At 42.2% G+C, this 21,859-nt stretch overlaps 1 protein-coding gene across 1 annotated transcript in view; it reads right to left on the bottom strand.

The window, feature by feature from the left end:
- tenm3 (teneurin transmembrane protein 3) overlaps positions 1 to 21,728 on the bottom strand; it is a gene marked incomplete at its 5' end in the record, with an annotated part of 51,002 nt that extends 29,274 nt beyond the window's left edge. Inside the window, 13 exons of the mRNA XM_034224475.1 lie at positions 4,442 to 4,620; positions 5,178 to 5,320; positions 5,660 to 5,765; positions 6,012 to 6,150; positions 8,864 to 9,026; positions 9,173 to 9,232; positions 9,408 to 9,581; positions 10,231 to 10,332; positions 11,383 to 11,537; positions 13,367 to 13,474; positions 13,599 to 13,723; positions 20,891 to 20,911; positions 21,551 to 21,728. Coding sequence (XP_034080366.1) covers positions 4,442 to 4,620; positions 5,178 to 5,320; positions 5,660 to 5,765; positions 6,012 to 6,150; positions 8,864 to 9,026; positions 9,173 to 9,232; positions 9,408 to 9,581; positions 10,231 to 10,332; positions 11,383 to 11,537; positions 13,367 to 13,474; positions 13,599 to 13,723; positions 20,891 to 20,911; positions 21,551 to 21,728 — 1,653 coding nt within the window. The remainder of the gene's footprint in view (positions 1 to 4,441; positions 4,621 to 5,177; positions 5,321 to 5,659; positions 5,766 to 6,011; positions 6,151 to 8,863; positions 9,027 to 9,172; positions 9,233 to 9,407; positions 9,582 to 10,230; positions 10,333 to 11,382; positions 11,538 to 13,366; positions 13,475 to 13,598; positions 13,724 to 20,890; positions 20,912 to 21,550) is intronic.
- Between the last annotated feature and the right edge of the window lie 131 nt (positions 21,729 to 21,859).

Here is a 21,859-nt window from a genome sequence, read left to right as displayed (position 1 = left end):
TCTATTCCACATTGGATCCATGCCTGGGGTTGTTTTCAAGGCATGGATTCAAAACACTGTATCAATGCTGAGCTGAAGTTAGCGAGGGGGACAGGGGATGCAGATAGACATACAATTATTTTTCTGAGGGCGATGTTTGAATGACAAACATATTTAAAATGTTCAACTAAAATGTGGTTCCTGCTAACAGCGGCCGCTGTGTTATTTTTTTGATGGTGATTGTTTGTTGTGGTTCAATATTATGGAGTGGATGTGATGTGTCACTTGTACAGACTTTGTACAGTGTGTCATGCATGTGGAAAGACAGCACACCGCTCATTACTGCCAGCTATCACATTCATCACCATGTAGAGCATCTGTCAGGCCCTGTGTGACGGAGCGGATCGCCGACTCACCGACCACTCCACTGACAGCGTATGCACACACACACACACACACACACACACACACACACACACACACACACACACACACACACACACACACACACACACACACACACACACACACACACACACACACACACACACACACACACACACACACACACACACACACACACACACACCACTTCAGGGGACATTACATTGATGCATGTCCTGGAGACTTAACTTATCCTAACCTTAACCATAACCAACACATGCCTAACCCTTACGCACACTCTTTGGTCCTACATTTATTTAAACATACATTCAATTTGCTATGTCGTGCTTACGTGTCTGGCGGTGAGCGGCAGTATCGCCCCGGCGAAGCGCATTGTCACGTTACATGTAAGTTTCGGTTTTGCTGTTATAGTACCTCCTAGAGGCAATTGGCTTGATTGCAGCATATTCATGCTATTTTTTTCTGTTTGTGTTTTCATTGGCCAGTAGAGGTCACATTACATAAGGCGCGTTCACACCGGAGTACTTTTCCCGTACTTCTCCCGTTTAGTTCCGTTAGTGCCTGGAATTTTGCGTTCACACCAAAAAGAGTACTTAGATCCGAGAACTTTTACCCACATTTTTTGTGCCTGCTAGAGAGGTGGTACTATGCTGGGGAGAAAAAAGTACCAATTTCTGATTGGCTGGGCAAATTGCAAACCACGGCCCGTAAAAAGTTTTGTGAAGCCGTCATTGTATTTGCTGGCATTAGCATTATTAGCATTAGCATTAGCCCCGCGCACCAACGGAGATAGACTAACTTATGGCAACACAAAAAAAAACATGGGAGCGGTGGAGATGAGGAGGTGTCGGTGTTCTGGCGATTTAGTAGGAAGGCTTCAGTAGAAGCTGCTGGGAGTCCCAGCCCTTCTACTGAAGCCTTCCCCAACTCCGGGGAGTTCCGGCCGGGGCCTTTGAGCGGCAGTATACGCCGTGAAGTGGTTTGCGGCCTGCCAGTAAACCCAAAGCAGAAGAAGTGACGTCAGCGGCTCCATTTGCGTAATCTTCCCTCAGGGAACTTATTCCGGTGTGAACGCGATCTGTACTTAGTGCCATGGGGGAACTTAGTGCTGGTGTAGGTACCATATCTGCACGGCCTACCAGATTAGCATGGGGTCCGTTACGCTTACTAATGACATCACGCATTGGCTGTACGCAAATTCCGCAAAGAATATTAAAAAATAACAATCGACAGTGAATGTATGTTAGTGGAACTGTGTCAGGAAAGTGAAGTGTTAATTAATGTTATTGAAGAACTGAAATGCATAAAATTGAAAGTTAATATGTAGCATATCCCTCCGAAATATGGTCGTAGACTTTACTGATGATTTAGAATTGATTGAAACTCCAGACTCAACGTAAGAGCTTGTGCGTCTTCGGGGGGTGCTAACATTTAAACATAAACTTTATTCTTTACTTTATCCGTCTTTATGATATCAGATACCGTCATGTTGTTTCCATAGCAACAACAACTTCCTGTCAACAGCTCCTGTTTCACCTGCTTAATACAGTTATCATCAGTGCTACTGTGGTCACATCGGGGACCCGTAGCGTTTACAATGGTTGAGATGTGAAGGGGGTTATGTTTTTGTCTGTGTTCTGGGTTCCTGCAGTTTTTTGAACAGACAGTACACACGTTCAGAGGATGAACGTGTGTACTGTCTGTGGGAGTTTACGCTGTTGACAGGAAGTTGTTGTTGCTATGGAAACACCAGATACCATTTCGGAGGGATATGCTACATATTAACTTTCAATGTTATGCATTTCAGTTCTTCAATAACATTACTTAATTAACACTTCACTTTCCTGACACAGTTCCACTAACATACATTCACTGTCGATTGTTATTTTTTAATATTCTTTGCGGAATTTGGCCGTGTAAAAGGTCCTCTTGGGTTGCCGTACAGCCAATGCGTGATGTCATTAGTAAGCGTAACGGACCGCGTGCTAATCTGGTAGGCCGTGAAGATATGGTACCTACACCAGCACTAAGTGCTGGGCACTAAGTACGGTAAAGTACTTGGTGTGAAAGTGGCTATAGTCACATGACTGAGTTGAAAGGTCAGCAGCCATGTTTTTCTGACAGACAAGCTAGAGAGCCACATGTTGTTCCTCCTCTTACATCCGGCTCCATCTGCTCATGTAGACCTTGGAGAGGCATTGTTTGTAAGTTTAATGATTTATCTATGTTTATAGATTTCATTTATGTTTATATTTTGTAACATGTCATTGTATTGATTGCAATGCTTTGTACTTTCAGTTTCACAAGATTACTACAATAAAATGTTGAACTATCTGGCGATGTGTACATCATTGCTACGTGCCCAGGGGCCAGAATACGCAGTTTTCCTTGATTGAAATGGGCTTCACTGATGCAGTCTCTAGGTCACGTGAGAGCATATTTATTATGTGTTCTGTTTATTATTATAGATGATGATGAAGTTTGATGATGAATAACCTGTTTATTCATTAAATTGTTTATCAAATAGTGTATATATTTTGAAGAAGGTTAAGAAGCAGAACATGCTAATATAATGATAAGCCTTCTGGGAGGGGCTCTGTGTATTTAAGGGACTGTTTTGGCACCATACTGCCAGTCTTGATGCAGAGCAGGCAACAGTCGTGGTATTTCTATGCTAATATTTTTGTTGGACCAAAGGAAAACCTAATTTGAGTAATTGGAGCACTCATCTTTTATTTATTTAATTCATTATTTTTCAATAGGAACATATTTTTAATTCTGCATTTTTTAGTAAATAAATAATTTGAGCACAATTTTTATGACTTCGCCTATGTTTGAGGACGGATACAATAGAACCTCTGCATTACCAACATGTTCCCCTGCTTTCACACAGCAGTGAGCAGCCTCCAGCTGACCAGACAGCAGCTTGTTTTCTCTTCCTGTGCTGCACCTCACCACCTGTGATCCACATCACCTGGAGCACCGGCTCACTGTGCGGCAGAGATGATAGCGGGGAGGCCAGATCATGAATAATGTACACGTATTGATGGAGAGGAATGCTACACTTGTCGATGGCTTTGAATAACTCATTACATTCTGATCAATACTGCTGTGAGGGGAGCGTCTGTTTCCCTCACCCTCAGGACACTTGTTTCGCTCTGGAACAAATCGCTGCCGGCCACTTCAACTGGCTCATTAGTTCAGATTTAACAAGGGCATCAGTGCTAAATTATTGTTTCCCCCTGCCGTTTAGCCTGACTGTCTGATATGAAGGATGATGACGATGGTGGAGCTAACTTTATTTTTCCTCTGGCAGTTCCACTCAAATCTAGAATTCTCACTGGGGAGGCATTGTGCTGTACCTCACTTCCTCACTCAGGTGTATTCTTCAAAGGTTTACATCGAGATGTATAATGTTTCATGTTCTTAACAGTGTTTCATCATCTGAAATCTAAGGTACTGCTGTGATGGACAAATGTCAAGAAAACATTACACATTTTAAAAAGATAGTTTGGTTGATGATCGATCAGTACATTTAAAACAACTGAGTTTATGATTATGGATTATAAAAAAAGATAATGTTGTGGATATAAATCACTTAGACCCTAACCAAGTGTCTTTATAGACTGTATATATATTTGTGTTGGGTAAGTTAACACGTTCTTATCGCAATTACAAATTGTAATTGCACTCATATGTGGAAAGCAATCTGAATAACACATTTCATGATTTGTCGGAGAAATATAGATTTAATAGTTTGAGGTGTTTGCCTCAGGTTAGTGCCAGGAAGGTGGTGGTGGCTGGAGATCATAATAAAGCTAAGGTGGAGCTATATTTATGACGGTGTAGAGGGAAGACCCCGGAGGGCTTTCTTTAACAGATTGGCCACCACCGCCTAACCCTTGATACACACACACACCCACACACACACACACCCACACCCACACCCAAACACACACACACACACACACACACACACACACACACACACACACACACACACACACACACACACACACACACACACACACACACACACACACACACAGTAGCTTACCCTGCACCAGAGTGTAGAAGGAGTCTATTGACGACAGATTGGTTGTGATGGAAACGTCCTCATCCCTCCCTGACGTCTCAATGTCCACAGCAACAGCCCCCGACGACATGTCGCCGTGGAGATTGGTCACAACGCCGGTGGGGAATGTCACATTAGTCAGACGGCCCTCGCTGTCATAGCTACAAGGACGGTGAGGAGGGGGGGGGGGATACAGGGATTAGTTGCCATTACTGTAATGTGCTTTACGGAACCTTGTGAATGGACATTAAAAAAACACACAAACCTGCACTCGGGCACACACACACAGCCTTTGCCAGTTTCTTACAGCCATTTTATACATTTATTTTGTTATTTCTACTCAGCGGAAGGTAGATAAATAATATACTTTTAGGAGTTGGATATTATATTCAGTGAGTTTCTACCCATTAAATAGGTTTTCTGTTATTTTATTTCCAACACAGAATTATGTCCAGACATTAACTTGTAGGCAAATTAAGGACTGGATGTTACAAATCTGTGATCCTGACAAATATAAACCACTTTGAGCTAGTTTGAGCAGGTGTAGATCACATAATGGAATGCTAATCTGTCAGAAGAGTTTTTCTCTATAAAACCCTCAAAGGCTTCTCTCCTTCTCAGTTGGTTTTTAAACTTTTGAAATGTGAAGATCCAACTATCCATACACCCCTCAGCGGTGCAAACATGTCCCCCATTACAAAGACAGTGGAGCTCTCACTCATAGAAGGTGGTCCAGCCTATCTGGATGCTCTTGGTAGCCAGCAAGCCGCTGTTTCCATGGTAACTAAACAACACCAGCTCCTGACCCTGAGCCGTGAGAGTCTTCAGACCCCCGTTAGTCCCGATGGTCAGCCAGATGACCTGCAAACACACACACACACACACACACACACACACACACACACACACACACACACACACACACACACACACACACACACACACACACACACACACACACACACACACACACACACACACACACACACACACACACACAGATTAGGCCTGTTGCAGCAGTCAGTAAACGCCACGATGAGTTTTCTTTACTGTGATAAATATTTTGTTGTTATCAAAACTGATTTTTAAGCTCTTTCATGAAACTGCAGGGAATCTTCTTGAATTATGTTTTTTGGTAATATATATTTTGATAAGAAAAGTAAAAGTTGTGCACAATCGTTAAACGTCGGTTAATCTCACCTGGTTGTCAGGGGAGACCACGCGTACAGGCAGCCGGTTGGTGTCTCTGCGGATACGCAGGGTGTTCCCACTGCTGTCCGTCACTGCCGTCACATCCTCCTCATTGCTGACAGGGTACACATTTTTTTAAATAAAAGTAAGAAAATTACACATTTATGTATTTGTTTTTGAGATTCCCTTTTTTGGCAGTGTAGAAATGCAATCAGAGAGAAGTTATGACATACAACAGGACCAAAAGATGGAATCAAACCTGTTACGTCGTGGTTATATGGCATGTGCCGTATCCACTCCGTAAACAAAACTCTCTATGAATGTTTTACAAGTTTACAAGTTAATGTCCACACAAACCAACCTGTAGCTGAAGTTGTATTTATAGTCTCCAGTGACCAGAGACATGGTGAACTGGTGAGTCCCGTTCCCATCAAACACGTAGAGCTCCTGGGAGGCGGGGGAGGCCACTTCATAGGAGCTGGGTCCTGAAGCCAGGGAGCCTGCACACACAACCGCTTTATACATTTCATATTATCACTTTCATGTCTTTAATACACTCGTACAAGATCTTCCCACCGATTAGCAACAATGCCATAGAGCAAGGGTGGGGAACCTCAGGCCTCCGGGCCGTATACGGTCCACGAGATCATTTGATAAGGCCCTCGAGGTAATTTATAAACACACGAGAAAAATGAATCTAGACCGCAATAGAATTAAACGAGCGACTGCCTGTTTTTCCTGGGCAAGGAAAAATGTGTGTTCCTTGAACACAACACGAGCGTAACGTGTGATCACATGGTGTAGTGCTGCCAGGCCCGGAACGCCGCTCCGGCACTGCAGTACCCATAAGGAGCTGTACACATGCAGCAGTTTTTGCGTGTCTTTACTCTTTAGTTGAAAGCCCAGTGGCGATCTGTTCATCTGACACACTGATCATACAGTCAATAACTCCATCGAAAATAATATGCTACATTACAGTACAACTACTTCTGGGTCTTTGTGTGTCACTCAAGCTCGGCTCTGTGTGTGTGGCAAGAGCGCATTTTGTGTGAGCGAGCGAGAGACAGCGGTACTGGAGATTGTTGTTATTAGCATCTGGTTAGCTAGCTATGCTAACGGTGGAAGAGAGCTCTCCTTTCAGACTGAGAGGCTGATAACCTTAGCTCACTGAGGTAAAGGCACACCTTTATATGATCATTATAGTTGTAAAAAAACAAGAGAATAAATGAAAAACAGGTATAAAATACTATATGACAGTAAAACAAAGTTGTTATTAATAAACACAAATACAGTTTAAAGGGGGAGTGATTTGTAAAATATCCATAAAGAAAAAGCCTCTTAATATTGCTCTCAAAGTGCACCAGATTGATGCTTTTAACTTCAATATTAAAAAATATTTCTTCCCAGGGGAGCATGCCCCCGCACCCCCCTAGAGCAGTGGTTCCCAACCTTTTTTCCCAAGAGCCCCTCCAAATGAGTCCTGTTGGAAGTTGAGCCCCCCCCCACACCGTGTGTGTGTGTGTGTGTGGGTACACAACAACAACAGCGGTAATTAAAGTTTAAAAGTCTCAAAAATGCTACAACTACTGTCACTAGGGTTAGGGTTAGACTGTTTAAAACACATATGCTCAAAGTAAGCCGGATTTTGCCGATGTGTTTATGTGGATTCAAAATTCGTAAATAATCTACAAAATGGAGACCGATCTGATCGGAGCAACTGTGACAAATAATCCAACTGAAACCGGCATGGACAATGACTATGTTTTAAAAATACGCTTATCCAGAAAAGCCTGGTTTGGACACTTTACGGGCAGAAGAAACATTTCTATAGAAAGAATTATACATTTCTGTCTTTTTATGCCTTTAATACTAACTTGAATTGTTATTCAAATTAATTAATCAATTATTGTGTATATGTTATTGTAATGTAGAGACAAAGCTTTTAGTGACAATCATGTATTGCCTTACAATTATATGTAAAAAAAAAAATGTAAAAAAAAAATGTAAAGTCTAAAGATGATATTTGGCCTCAAATCATCTGAGGCCTGGCGCCGCCCCTGCGATCTTTGGCGCCCCCCCTAGGGGGGCGTGCCCCCCAGGTTGGGAACCACTGCCCTAGAGGATGTTAGGTCTACCCCCCCACTTAAATCATGTTCACATGGATAGGATACTAAATACATTTGCACACATATTGTGCATGCATACACACTCTCTCCAAAGCATAACATAAAAACATTGAAAATAAAATATCTGGATTAAGAAGTTGCTGTGATATTTTTATTTTTTTTAGCAGAGGTTGAGTTCAGTAATTTGTATACAGCCCTCGGAGGATGTTGTACAAATTGAAATGGCCCTGGCCTTGATAGAAAAAAGGTTCCCCACCCCTGCGATAGAGGAAAGTTTATACAGAACAATTCTATTCAGGATTTAGTTTGATCACATGACTCCCTCACTGTGAATGAGACCCAGCTACCACTAAACAGAAACACGCCTGTTTGCTGTCCTGGCTCCACAATGTCTACATGTCTGCCGTCACAGACTGAAAACACTCTTACTTCTGCTAGACTTAGGCAATATATATATATATATATATAAATACATCTCACCTCTGTATGTCACATTAACAAGAGTTTCACTTATAGCTAGCTAATGTCCCTAAGGGATTCTTACTGTCCTGAGTTTGTATCCTCATGGTTGATTGCACTTTAAAATGTATTGTAAATTGCTTTGGATAAAAGCTTCAGCTAAATTAAATGTAATGTTATAATCACTGTCTATGGGTAAGGGGAATGTGTTGGACAGTTGTGCTGACCAGCCATCAGAGTCTAAAGCATGTTGTTGTACACCGTGTGGTTTAGCCTGTGACGGAGCACACTGCTGAAGCTGCTGATCTCTTCAAAGCTCAGACTCTTCATGAGTCCACCATGCCAGGCCTGCAGAGCCACTGTTCAAACCCACATCACACTGTAGCTAAGGCCCAGCATTAGTGGGTGGTGTGCAGTCCCTTCTGAAGACATGTGTCCACGTGTTCCACATGCATGTAACCATTTGAATCCATCATGGCCAATGTTTGTGAGACAGAAGCTGGGAAAGTGGTCTTGACTTGATATATATAAAAACAATTATTTTCAAAAGTGAGGCCCTTCTTTCCACACATACAGATATGTAGCAACAGCAGTATGTCCACTGTGCGTGTGTGTGCTATATACACACCAGTGGGGGGTTGGTTGCAGCGTATGGCTCGAATCCGGATGTTTCCCAGATCAGCCACATACAGCGTCCCATCCGGAGACACCACTAAAGACGCAGGACAGTTCAGCCTCGCGTCTTTAGCGTAGCCGTCTCCTGTTTGATAGCAGTCACAGTTGGCATCGTTCTGCAGGATGAAGAGGGAGGGGGGGGGGGAGGCAGGGAGGGAGGGAGGGAGGAAATCAGCTCTTCTATAATAAACAGGTTAACAATAGGATATCAAAAAGAAGACAATGGAGGGCTGTCGTAAATGAGGTTGCTGTTGTACAGTACCTTGCAGTCACAGTCAGAAGGCTCTCCAGCTAGCTGGGTTATTTCCCCATCAGTCGACACCTAGCAGGGGAAAGACAGAATGATACATTCAGGAGCCACTGAGAGCATCCAGCTAATCTTCCTCATCTTCATCTGACACGTGCGGCTCATCCTGAGATCTCTGTTAACTTACAATGACATTTAAAGTGAACACAATTGTTACTCTGACTTCAGGAGTACATGTCGTCAAGGTTACCTGTCTGATGCGGTGGATTTTCTTCTCGTCCGTCTCTGCGATGTAGAGGACCCCGCTGTAGGACAGGGCGACGGCTGTGGCCCCCTCCAGCATGGTCTGCACTGCCCTCTTCCCCATGGTGTATTCTATCCCAGGGACCTGGCAGTGCATGGGACGCCCCGCCACTATACGAACCTGTACACACACATCCACTCGTTAGCCTTTTCCTATTGGGCAGCACATACCCAGAACACTGGACCCACACAACTAAGGACCAAACCTTTTTATCTGTAAACCAGCGGTTACTGGACAATCAAACGTACTGCCTGTGCTTTTAAGCCTTTATCCTTGCTTATGTATGTGCTTTTTTGTCAGTTGTGTGTTCATGTTTTTTTTTATTAGGGTGTTCAAATGTTGCTGTAACAAAAACATTTCCAGAATCAAATAAGTAGACCTAATTGTATCTTATGCTTTTATTGCAGCAATCTTGAGTATTGTCCTTATGTGTTCAATTGTGCTCAGGTGCTTCAGCCTGTGCGTATGTGCTGCATTGTGCTCATGTGCTCTCGTATGTTTCCTTTCAACCTGCAGATCAAAATAAGCCTCTATGACTAAATCTGGCACGTTCACATGGTGGACTCAAGTGCTCATGTTGTCCCTTCTTTAATCATTACAAACAAATATAAAATACAAATATATGGATGCTGGTTTTATTGGCATGATTGCATGAGGGTATTTCATATATATAGATACAGTTTTCTTATGTTACTCTATCAACTTCATTTATTGAACTAACATTTTAAGATGTATTGCGTATACTTCATGCAGTGCGTACGGACATTACCTGTCTGTTTTCAGTGATCTGCAGCACAACGTTGTTGTCCAGGACGTAGATGGAGTTATCCATTGGATTGATGGCTAGATCTGTGGGCCATTCCAAACGAACCTGGATACAAAGAAGAGAGAGACGTTCACTTCACATGCTACTCTTTAATTATACATTGACTTGCCATCTGGTACTACTGATGATATACAGGGTGTTTCCTGGTGGAATTCTGCCAGTTTATCTGAGTTAAATGAATCACAACACATGGCCTTATGGTACTGCTTGAGAATGACAGATGGATTACAAATGATATATAAAAACAGATTACTGCTGCTTCAGAAAGAGAGAGAACAGGTTCTTAAGGCCAGATCTTCTTGACTGAAAATAAAGAGGACTGAGGGGCATATGTCATGCAGTTTTTACTAAATCTCCACACATATGCATTTATACACCTACCTACAGACTTAAATTGGCAAACATGAATCTGCAGTCAGAGCTGAAAACCTAAAAAGTGTGTGGGCCGCCGTTTATTTGTTGACTAAGTGAACTCAGGAGGTCAACCAGACAACAGCAAGTCAAACTGAGCTAAGCTCTGAGGAGGACACAATCACAGTTCACACAACTCTGCAAGAAATGCTCAAACAGACCCCACAGAGTGTCAACGATTAGATGAAACAAGACCCAACAACAATGAGTGTGTGTGTGTGTTTGTGCACGTGTGTAGGTGGTGTCCATCCTGAAGTCCATCTTGTGTCTGTAAGATTATACATTCTCTCTCTGAAACAAATCTAAAGTACCCTGCATTCCTCCATTTGACTCCCTCTCAGTTTCTCCTCTGTCTGACGTTTATTTTATATACATTTAGAAAAAGTCTGTAAAGGTCACCAAATCCAATCGTTAAGATTTAAAAACAAAAATGTTCTGAGGGCACATCAGAGCCACATACTGTATGAACTGGGTTGAATCACAACCTCCTTTAAACTAGCCTTCTATTTTACAAACCCTGTCTCCCATTAATCACATACAAATGCAACTTATTTGCAGAGCAGTTTACATCATGGAAACAAGTTGTTCCAATGCAAATGTGACATTGTTAATCTAAAGTGGAGTAGTGACAGGAAAGCAGTCAGTGTGCATGAAGTATAATTAGGTAGACTGTTAGACTATTACCTGTCTTATGTGCATGCTGGTGTCGCAGGTCAGGGGTCGTGCAGAGGTCAGGTCGTTGCTGCCCAGCATCGTGGAAATGATTCCATTACGATCAACTTTCCTGATCATAGTCCCGTCCACAAAGTAGATCAATCCGTTCCTGTCTACTGCAATCCCTGGGGAACAGAAACAAGGAACACACACAACTCAACGCATGGCTGTCCAGGTGATTATCAATACATCAGCTCCAGGATCCAAAGGAGGAAAGGAAGGTGAGGTATTCTCCTGTGGGGAGGCAGGATGCAGCTGCAGCATAATGCAGATAATATAAAGAGAGTGTATTCAAGCAAAGCCAGCCAAGATGAAAACTGTCAGCAGTGATAAAAGATATCTATACAGTAGATGAGCAAAACAGAATATAGTATAAAGAAATAACAAAAACAAATCTGTAAATGTTTAAATATACTATATACAATTGATACGTTGGCCATCAAATGTTTTCAGTGTCCACCATACGCTGTTCCTGTTGGTTCAAAGATCACCTCAAACACATTCATCATTCTAATGTAAGGACACATGTGGCTGCAGAAGTCTGTCCTCCCTGTTACCTTCAGAGGACAGCAGCCATCCCACAGGGACTCCCGAGGTTATTTTATTCAGGATGCTATGTTGCTATATTCTGGTATACGGAGGTTCCGCACCCCGTGCACATGTTGTGTTGCATGTTATAGGGAACAGTTGTTCTGAATGGCGACGACAGGGCAGACGTTTTGCATGCACCTGAAGGGCGTTTGATGCTGCTCTATTCCCCTCTCTTTATTTAAATAAACTAACTAAGGCTAATTACAATTAAGCGTGTTGATATGGCAATAAAATACACAATCTTATCATTGCCACTAAACTAATAACCTGAGTTTACACCACGGTACGGCTAAATACACAATTTGTGAGAATCACAAAAGAGTGTTTTAACAGACACCTCAGAGACCGTAATGAGATTCACTCAAACTGTCCATGAAAAAAGCAAGACATGTCATTGATACGGTTGTTTTGTGAAACAAACACTATAATAGAATGATTAAATAATGTAAATGTAAGCATATGTCCTTTGTTAGTTACATCAGACCCAACACATTCAGGACATTGACATACTGATAATACGATGGCGCAAAATAGCAACGATTGTGACTCTACAACAAATACAATACAACAAATGCATACAGGCTTTTAAATTCCATATATGCTTTTCAGAAGTGGAGTAACATGTGCTGCATGTTATAATGTATTCAAGCTAGGAGGCCTAAGGATGATATGTGAACCAAACTCACTGCTACATCCTAAACTATACAACATGTACAACAACACCATGACATCATCATCAAATGTACTCTGCTTGTATAACCATGTATTCAGTGTTTTTGATGCACTTTAAATATCCAGACAAGTGGAAATGTGTTATGCCAAGCATTAATGATTTTAATTTGCATAACATCTTTATTCCACCAGGACATTGGTAATCTGTGTTGAGCTTTGAGGCACAATAAACACAGTCCCAGTTGTGAGGAAGCCAGTCATCTCTGGAAGCATTCCCAGGATGCCAATTAAACAGGAAATGAAATAAATGGTGTGAGTGGAGTTGGTGGATGGAGCAATTACACCACAGATACAATTGGTCATAATAAGTTTAATGCAATAAATGTCTTTGAATAGCTCCTACTGTACATCCCATAAACCCATGCAGTGCACATGTATCATTCATGGCCCAGTGTGGGGACTTCTAACAAGTCAGTACAGCTCTGAAGCTCTACTGGGTTCTGATATGGGATGCAATTCTAAAGATGAGAAAGATATGCTTCTGTTTCTAAATGTAGGATACATATGTGATATGCAAACAGATGAAGTTGTGAAGTCAGTGTTGTCTGTGTGGGTGTGTGGGTGTGTGTGTGTGTGTGTGTGTGTGTGTGTGTGTGTGTGTGTGTGTGTGTGTGTGTGTGTGTGTGTGTACCTTTAGGTCCCAGCAGTTGTGCCTCTGTAGCTTTTCTTCCATCTCCACATCGTGCTTCATCAAATGGAGGACATTGTTCACCTGTACCAGCCACTACTTCTCCATTACCTGAAAACACATAGCATCCATAATTACAACATTCCCTATGCTTGAACTTTTCCATTACCATAACAGGAAGATGAATCCACAATACAAAAATAAATGCAACTGGGGAAATTCAGTGCACACTTACTGATGAGGTCACGGGCGCCGCTGAGCATCTTGGGTCTGTAGATGCGGCGGGAGTTAGTGTCCGACACGTACAGCTGTCCTGTGACCGGGTCCGTGGCCAGGTAGTACCGGTGAGCAGGGTTGTTGCTGTGGAGAGGGACAGACCATGTTACTTATTAGACATGTAACACATTCAATACTGTGGACAACACCCTGGGAGTAGTGCACTGCAGTGGGGGTCAAGGTGGGATTGAACCGGTTCACTACACACTGCGCCACAGCCAGCGACTTTATAAGTCACTATCTATGACACCAGTATTTCAAACATTTAAAACATTAAGATAATAACATCCTTCATGATTTACTTGCTCAGATCACACCATGCTGACAATTCACTGCATGATATGAATGCACAAAGAAGCATTTAAACCTAAAGGTAGTTTTGGTTTTAACAATATAACAAATTAGTTTAAAGCATATGATTTACACCCTGCTTCCATTGTTGGAAAGGACATGTTCTAGAGCTCTCTCTGACACACACACACACAACACACACACAGCACACACACACACACACACACACACACACACGACACACACACACACACACACACACACACACACACACACACACACACACACACACACACACACACACACACACACACACACACACACACACACACACACACACACACACACACATTGATATACTTGCCTGTAGCCATAATTCTCAGTGCAGAGGATCCTATGAAGGTAGATATGGTACAAAATGCGAGAGCGTGTACAACCTGATGTGAGCACTCAAAAATCTGAGCTTGTGTGCATACATTTACACTTTTATAAAATATCCACGTAACTGTAAACCAAATTTGAAGTCACAGAAGAAAAAAACAAGTTTTGTAGCTTGTAGAAAAAAATGAACTTAGTGATGAAATGTTCACTTGCAGAAAAATATATCTTTTTAAAATATTTTCCATTACAACTGCAACTTGGTTATTACAACCTCTCAAATCAGTCATTACAACTTCACAAATCTGCTCTGTGGCAGTATAAATCCACGAATCTGCGGCCTTGACTCTTGCTACACTTCTTGCAATGAATGTGTCGCTAAAGTAATTTTCACCTGTAGATGTGGGGGGAGGGAGGGGGGTTGGAGCGAAGGGGCGGAGCTATCAGAATGAGGAGGCGCAAGCTCGGGTCAGTGACTACTGTTTCCCCTTTCACTCCAACGCAGCTGGTTCTAGCTCTGTGCTGCACTCACCACAACAACAACAACAACAACAACAACAACAACAACAACGGGGGACTGCGTCGGGTCGATGATCGTGTTACTTTTAATCATACAAAGCCAGATTAAATTAAATAACTACTTCTCCAACCTTGTACTTTTCTCCAGAGTGCCGTGGTTAATTGTTTATTAATGTGTTACAGCGGTATTTACCGACCTCTGCAGTGCTGCTCTTCCACCGGAGTTTATTCTCCCGTTAACTCACAGCAGCGGCCGCTTTAAAGTAGGCCTATCCACTGTCCGACTGTCACACAAGCAGCTGATAAATATCCCCAATTCCCTTAAGTGAATGTGTTTCAGTATGAATTGACGCCCCTTTGCATCACAACGCTGTTATGAAAGTTTCTCTGGTATACAATGGGTGATGTTACATGTTAGCATAGCAACCGAAGCTAAACTGACTATATTGACTAGGTTGCTTGTAGCTTGTTGCTATAACTTGTGGCATAAGCCCTTTTCTACAGGCACATTTTACCGGCGTATTTTTCATTATGATTCTACTTGTGATAATCGGCAGTAGCGGCGCCAGGGTATGGCTGGGGTAGGCTACAGCCATACCAAGAAATGGCTTAGCCCCACCATGAAAAATGATGTTAAAGTAAGCATGTTCAGAACACGGATTGCGAAAATATACGGATCGTGTCCACAACACATAAACTGATCCTGCTGTAACCACAAGTGCACGTTACTGATGCAATATGGTTGAGACCATTCAGGCTTATGCTAGAAGAGGGGTACAAGGAATAGTCTAAGTAGTGGGGGAGTTTTATACACTAAAGGTGTGGAATTCTCTGGCATTATAATATCAGCGCGGTCAGATCAAAATGCCTCCGAATGCAATTTGAATAGACCTACAGCCAATCAGAGCAACGAAACGTTGGGTCTGCGTCATGCCTTATGACTATCATACGTCACGTTCACAGGGATCCCTTTTTATTTACTACAAGACAAATGTGCCGTTTTATTTCATACAGTTCAATTTTGATTGAGACAGGGAAATAATCTAAACCTCAAGTGTGGCGTTTCACTGTCACGGAGGGCGATATAGCGTGTATGTAATTACATTGCAAATACTGACTTGAGCCCCACCACTGAATGGGTTAGCCCTACCATAGATTACCCAACAAAAATACTCTGGCGCCGCCACTGATAGTCGGACATGACAACCTGTGCAGCCCATGTATTGATTCCATCCGATAGCTGCTATAATACAAAACAAAACGTCTGCCCCCTCCACAATGATCAATAACAGTGAACGGATGGTAAAATAAACAGAATCACACGAAGCCTGGTTACTGGTTAATGTTGCCTGACTTTATAAAGTGTGTTTTTTTTACAAGTGTGTGGTTGCGTTCTAGTCCCTTTGCTCAGCCCTACTGCTTTTTTCAATTTGTATTTGCCGTAGGCTACTCTCCCATAAACTGTTAGTTCAGGTTAATCTCGCCCCCCTCCGACGTAAGTCTGACGTATGCGGTTCTTGCCTAGGCCGACACTTTTTTTGAGCTTGATAAGAACCGGTTTTCGGGGAAAACAGCCGGCTCCGCTGTGGCGTGAACAGGATAAACCGCTGCTTATCAGGCACAAGCTCCGAACCGGCCCTGGAAACGCGTTGGTGTGAAAGGGGCAACATGCAGGGCCCCGCAGTCATCCGGTTCGACCTGAAATGGCTGTGTGACTGACCCGAGCTTCTGATAGCTCCGCCCCTTCGCTCCAACCCCCCTCCCTCCCCCCACATCTACAGGTGAAAATTACTTTAGAGACACATTCATCGCAAGAAGTGTAGCAACAGTCAAGGCCGCAGATTCGTGGATTTATACTGCCACAGAGCAGATTCGTGAAGTTGTAATGACTGATTTGAGAGGTTGTAATAACCAAGTTACAAAATATATTTAAAACAAATATTTGAGTTCATTTTTTTTCTGCAAGCTACAAAACCTTTTTTTCTTCTTCTGTGACTTCAGATTTTGTTCAGAGATACGTGGATATTTTATACAAGTGTAAATGTATGCACACAAGCTCAGATTATTTTATTATTTATTATTTTCTGCAAGTGCTCACATCAAGTTTTACACGCTCTCGCATTTTGCACCATATCTACCTTCATAGGATCACAGCCTCATAATTAAGAAAGCTTAAATTAGACGATTCATTCAAACAAAAGATAAATACAAAAAATAGTGTAACTATTTATTATAAAAGAGCAAAAGATATATATTCAATTGGCCAAGGACTCCGCCACGTCATAGAAATCACAGGCAGCAAAGCTGTAATCTGTAACCACTATTTCCGGAAAGAGCCCCGACCCTCGTCCAACAATACATTTGTATTACACAGGGCTTTGCCCATACATTTATGATTGGTTGAGACTAGATGGAGAGTAACCTTGGTTTAGAATTTGGCTCTCTCTCGTTGGTGCGCAGACTCAGACAGAGTCTCTTGGCAACACAACCTTTCAATCAGCATTCGGCCGGCCTGTGGAAGTCCCTCCCTACTCTGTCGCCATCATACGTCATTTGTTTTTGCCAAAGTTTCTACAGAAAAAGTGGAATCTTCATAATGCTGCTTCCGAGCTATGTGCTCAAGGTCGGAGTGATGACCTGTTTATGAATAACTCTTTGTATTCTTCCAGTGTCTGCACCTGACCTTGCTACTCTGTATTGCAGGCTAAAGACGTCTATTTATCCCAAAGTCACAGCAACATAAATGAGCACAATAAGCTTATAATGTAATAATAAGAATCAGTCTTTCTAATGTTATATAAAAATAGCCTCCACAAGACCTGAAAAACAGGCTCAGGGCTTAACAGGTTAAATGGGTTACCAGCTATAGTCAATTATAATCACTCACAAGAAGTTAAGAGGCAATGTCACAAAGTTCATTTGATTGAAACAACTTTCTACATCACCAAAATTGATCATTCATGTTGCTGTATGTATATTTTTGATCCAGCAGATTTGATCACATTTTCAGAAAAACCATTATAAATTCAAATGATGGAGACCACTGTGCTCGTTGGGACCTTCAATGCTGCAGACATTTTTCTGTACCCTTCCCCAGATCTGTGCCTTGATACAATCTCGTCTCTGAGGTCTTCAGACAATTCCTTGGACCTCATGGTTTGGTGTGTGCTCTGATATGCACCGCCAACTGTGGGACCTCATACGGAAAGGTGTGTTCCTTTCCAAGTCATGTCCAATCAATTTAATTGACCACATGTGGACTCCAGTCAAGTTATAGAAACATCTCAAGGATGATCAGTGGAAACGGGATGCACCTGAGCTCAATGTTCAGTGTCAAAGCAAAGGGTGTGAATACTTATGTGCATGTGATATTTCATTTGATTATTTTTAACACGTTTGCAAACAATTCTTTAAAAACGTTTTCACTTTGTCAGTATGGGGTATTGTGTGTGGAATATTGAGAAACAAAATGAATTAATCCATTTTGAAATAAGGCTGTAACAAAATGTGAAAAAAGTGAAGGGGTATGAATACTTTCCGGATGCACTGTATGTTTGGAGGAGAGAAGGTGAGGCCTTTAACCTCAACATCACCATGCCTACCGTCAAGCATGGTGGTGCTACTATCATGCGCTGAGCATGTTTTGCTGCCAATGGAATAATGGAATAATGAAGCCAGCAGGTTGGGTCTTGGGCACAGTTGGATGTTCCAACAGGACAATGACCACAGACACACATACAAAGGAATGGGATTTAGCCATTGGTTAAGGAGTGGCTAAATCAGGCTATAATTAAGGATTTAGAATGGCTTCCCAAAGTCCCGACTTAAACCTGACCGAGAACATGTGGACAGTGCTGAAGAAACAAGTCCATGTCAGAAAGCCAACTAATTTAGCTGAAATGCACCAATTCTGTCAAGAGGATTGGTCAAATGTTCAACCAGAAGCTTGCCAGAAGCTTGTGGATGGCTACCAAAAGCGCCTAATTGAGGTGAAAATGGCCAAGGGACATGTTACCAATTGTTTTCGTTGCTGTATGTATATTTTTGACCCAGCAGATTTGATCACATTTTCAGAAAAACCATTATAAATTCATAAAATAACCAAACTTCATGATTTTTGTTTTGTGACAAAGTAGTATGTGCTCCAAGTTGTAGAAATGATTGAAAAGTCAAGACTGTCATGAAATACATGTTCTTTACAAGTGTATGTAAACTTTTGTAAAAGTGTTTTTCAAAGGTTTGTGGCCGTGTTCTAATCACTTTGCTCAGCGCCCCTGCCCCCTACGATGTAAGCGTGCCATATGTGGTTCTTGATTCCTGGACGGGCAGTCGAGTGCGGCGAGATAAGAACCGGTTTTCAAGAGCTGGCCTAGCTGCGGTGGAAACAGGAAGAACAGGTGCTTAATCGGGGACTAGCTTCAAACTGGACCTGGAACTACTTTGGTGGGAAAGGGGCAAAAATAAAGGCACTCTGTGGCCCAAACAATATCCTTTAAAATATATAAACTATTAATGAAGAATCCCCAGGTAGTTGCTATGTGGCGATACAGTGGAACACTAACTGGGTAAAGCTTAATATTCAGCAGGGAGAAAGGAAGAGCAGGGGATGATACAGAGCAGCAAACCCTAATGTAATGGGAGAGAACTCTCCACCAAGATTTTAAGCAGAACGGGCCAATGTTGTTTATTTTTTGGGTCAACCCTTATAACCACTTATCTCCATAATTCCCAGAGCACTGTAAAACATTTCTGCCAGGGACCAAAGAGCATATCATAATAATAATAATAATACATTATATTTCTATAGCGCTTTTCTTGAACCCAAAGACGCTTTACATTATGAGGGAGGGTAGACAAACAAGGACAGGCAAAAACAAACAACAAAACAAAAAACAAAACAAAAACCCACACAAGTTTACTTGTACATATCTACATGTGTGAATAGACCTTTTCACACGTCAACACTGTAATGAATCCCTTGTGCTGTCAGCTGTCAACAGACCCTCAGTGCAGCTGGATCATTTATAATGAGACTGAGCAGCAAGAGGAGGGGCCAGGAATCACAGCCCCCGTTACATTTGACTTCAAGAGTCTACTTCACAACATGATTTAGAGTGTGAGAAAGAGAGAGAGACGAAAGCAAAATGCTTTTGTTTGGCCTCTCGCACGTTGTAATTTCACACCCGGAACTTTCCAAAAAAGTCCTGAGTGTTTTGTCTGCCTCACTTTTCAAATGTGTTGATTTGATGATTTTTGTTCTTCTTCGACTAGGAAGATATAAAAACAGAGAGGAATAACGGCCAGCAGCCACGGCCAACATTTCAGCTCCAGCACATCTCTCCTTGCTGGGGGCGCCTGCTCAAGAGATGACTTCATCTGAGCTGACACCAGGAGAATAGGCTGGGTTTTGTGTGAACAGAGAGGGAAAGAGAATTAGAGAAGAAATGTGCAAAAAGGTGAGGGCTTATCTGATGGTAGCATCATCAGGGCTGTGTTTTGTAATTCCTTGCCTTTGCCCCATTCTGCCACGTTAGGTGACAGTGCAACATTACTGCTCAGTTATTATATCTTTTCAACTTCTTTCATTCACATCGGTGAGTAAAATGTGATCATGGCAAATAGAAACTAAAGCCAAAACTACAACAAATAAGACCAAAGTTGTGTTTAAGCTGAATTACCCTTTCAATGAAATGGACCAAGGCAGTCTGAGGTAGTAGACTGTTTTTAGCCCACTGTCAGTAGATCTGACCTGTTTGACAGTCCTTCTTCCCTACACGATATCACTGCATCCTGAAAGCATTACTGAACTTCAGGAAGAATATACAAATGCAAAATGAGCTTGCTCACTGCTTGATCCAGCTCAATGTGTCCTTGACACTCTGAGTCCTTGGGCTAAGGACGTTAGCATGACGCTGACAGGAATGAGCATCAATGGCTGTTCTTATTTAAAAGGAGGAGAGACAAACGGAGGAAGTGTGCACTAGAGTCTGGTGTATAATCAGCATAATTGGACAGTGCAATGTAAATATGGTTAGGGGTTAAAAAAGGATTAGTCACTCTTACCTATGTCTGAAATCTTTGTTTCTTTAATAGAGTGCACGCAAAGGAGGAAAGAAGGAACAAGAGTTAGTAGAAAGGTCTCTGACAGGTATTATGACAAACATCACAAGAAGAAAGTCTACTCGAAAACAATAAAACAACACCAAGAATTTGCAACACAGAGGTCGATATGAACATATATTTGAATTAGTTTTGTAATAGGCATGTTTTAAAATTCAGAGCACTAAACTGTGATCTTTTAGCTTTTAGCACTAAAGAGAAAGTACTCAGATGTTCATTAGTGGCAAAGAGTCAGGCCATGCATCTATTCCTCTCTTCCTTTATGTTGTCAAGTACTGTTGAAAGGCGTCCAACATTACAGATGTTCAGCAGTCAGTACAGAAAGGAAAGATCACAGAGAAGACGAGGCAGGAGATGAAGTCAGATGCTCGGTTATACTTAAAAACGTTCAAGTCCATCAATTCATTTTCACAAATGATTTAGCTCATGTTTTTTGAACAACATTCACATATTTGGAATGACCCTGAGAAATGATTTTGTCAAAGCTTTACTTTAAATGGATCCTGAGTTGAGACCTATATCTCTGGGTCACTCGAGAATGTATTCCCTGGTTATGGCTTAGATCCCTGATCTGGCAAGAGCAGGCAGCCACCCCCCCCTTACCTCAGCTCCATGACACTGGTAACATTCCCAGAGGGGAAGATCCTCCTGATGTAGTTGAAGTCTCCCACAAAGATGCTGCCATCGGCTCCGCAGGCCAGAGCCAGGGGGGCCAGCAGCTTGTTGCCCTCCGCCTGCCCGTTACAGCTGGGGCAGGAGATGCTGCGGCGGCGGCCGTTTCCTGGAAAGGATCATTTTTACTCACAGGGACTTTCAGTTTCTGCTCATTAAAAATACAATTACCAGTTGGGAGCAAATTACATATTAATCTGTAGAGAAGTTAGCTAGAACTTTTTGAAAGCCATTACGTCC

The sequence above is a fragment of the Gymnodraco acuticeps genome, unplaced genomic scaffold (assembly GCF_902827175.1).
Source record: "Gymnodraco acuticeps unplaced genomic scaffold, fGymAcu1.1, whole genome shotgun sequence".
In the NCBI taxonomy this organism is placed as follows: Eukaryota; Metazoa; Chordata; class Actinopteri; order Perciformes; family Bathydraconidae; genus Gymnodraco; species Gymnodraco acuticeps.
This window is presented reverse-complemented; position numbering and strand designations above follow the sequence as displayed.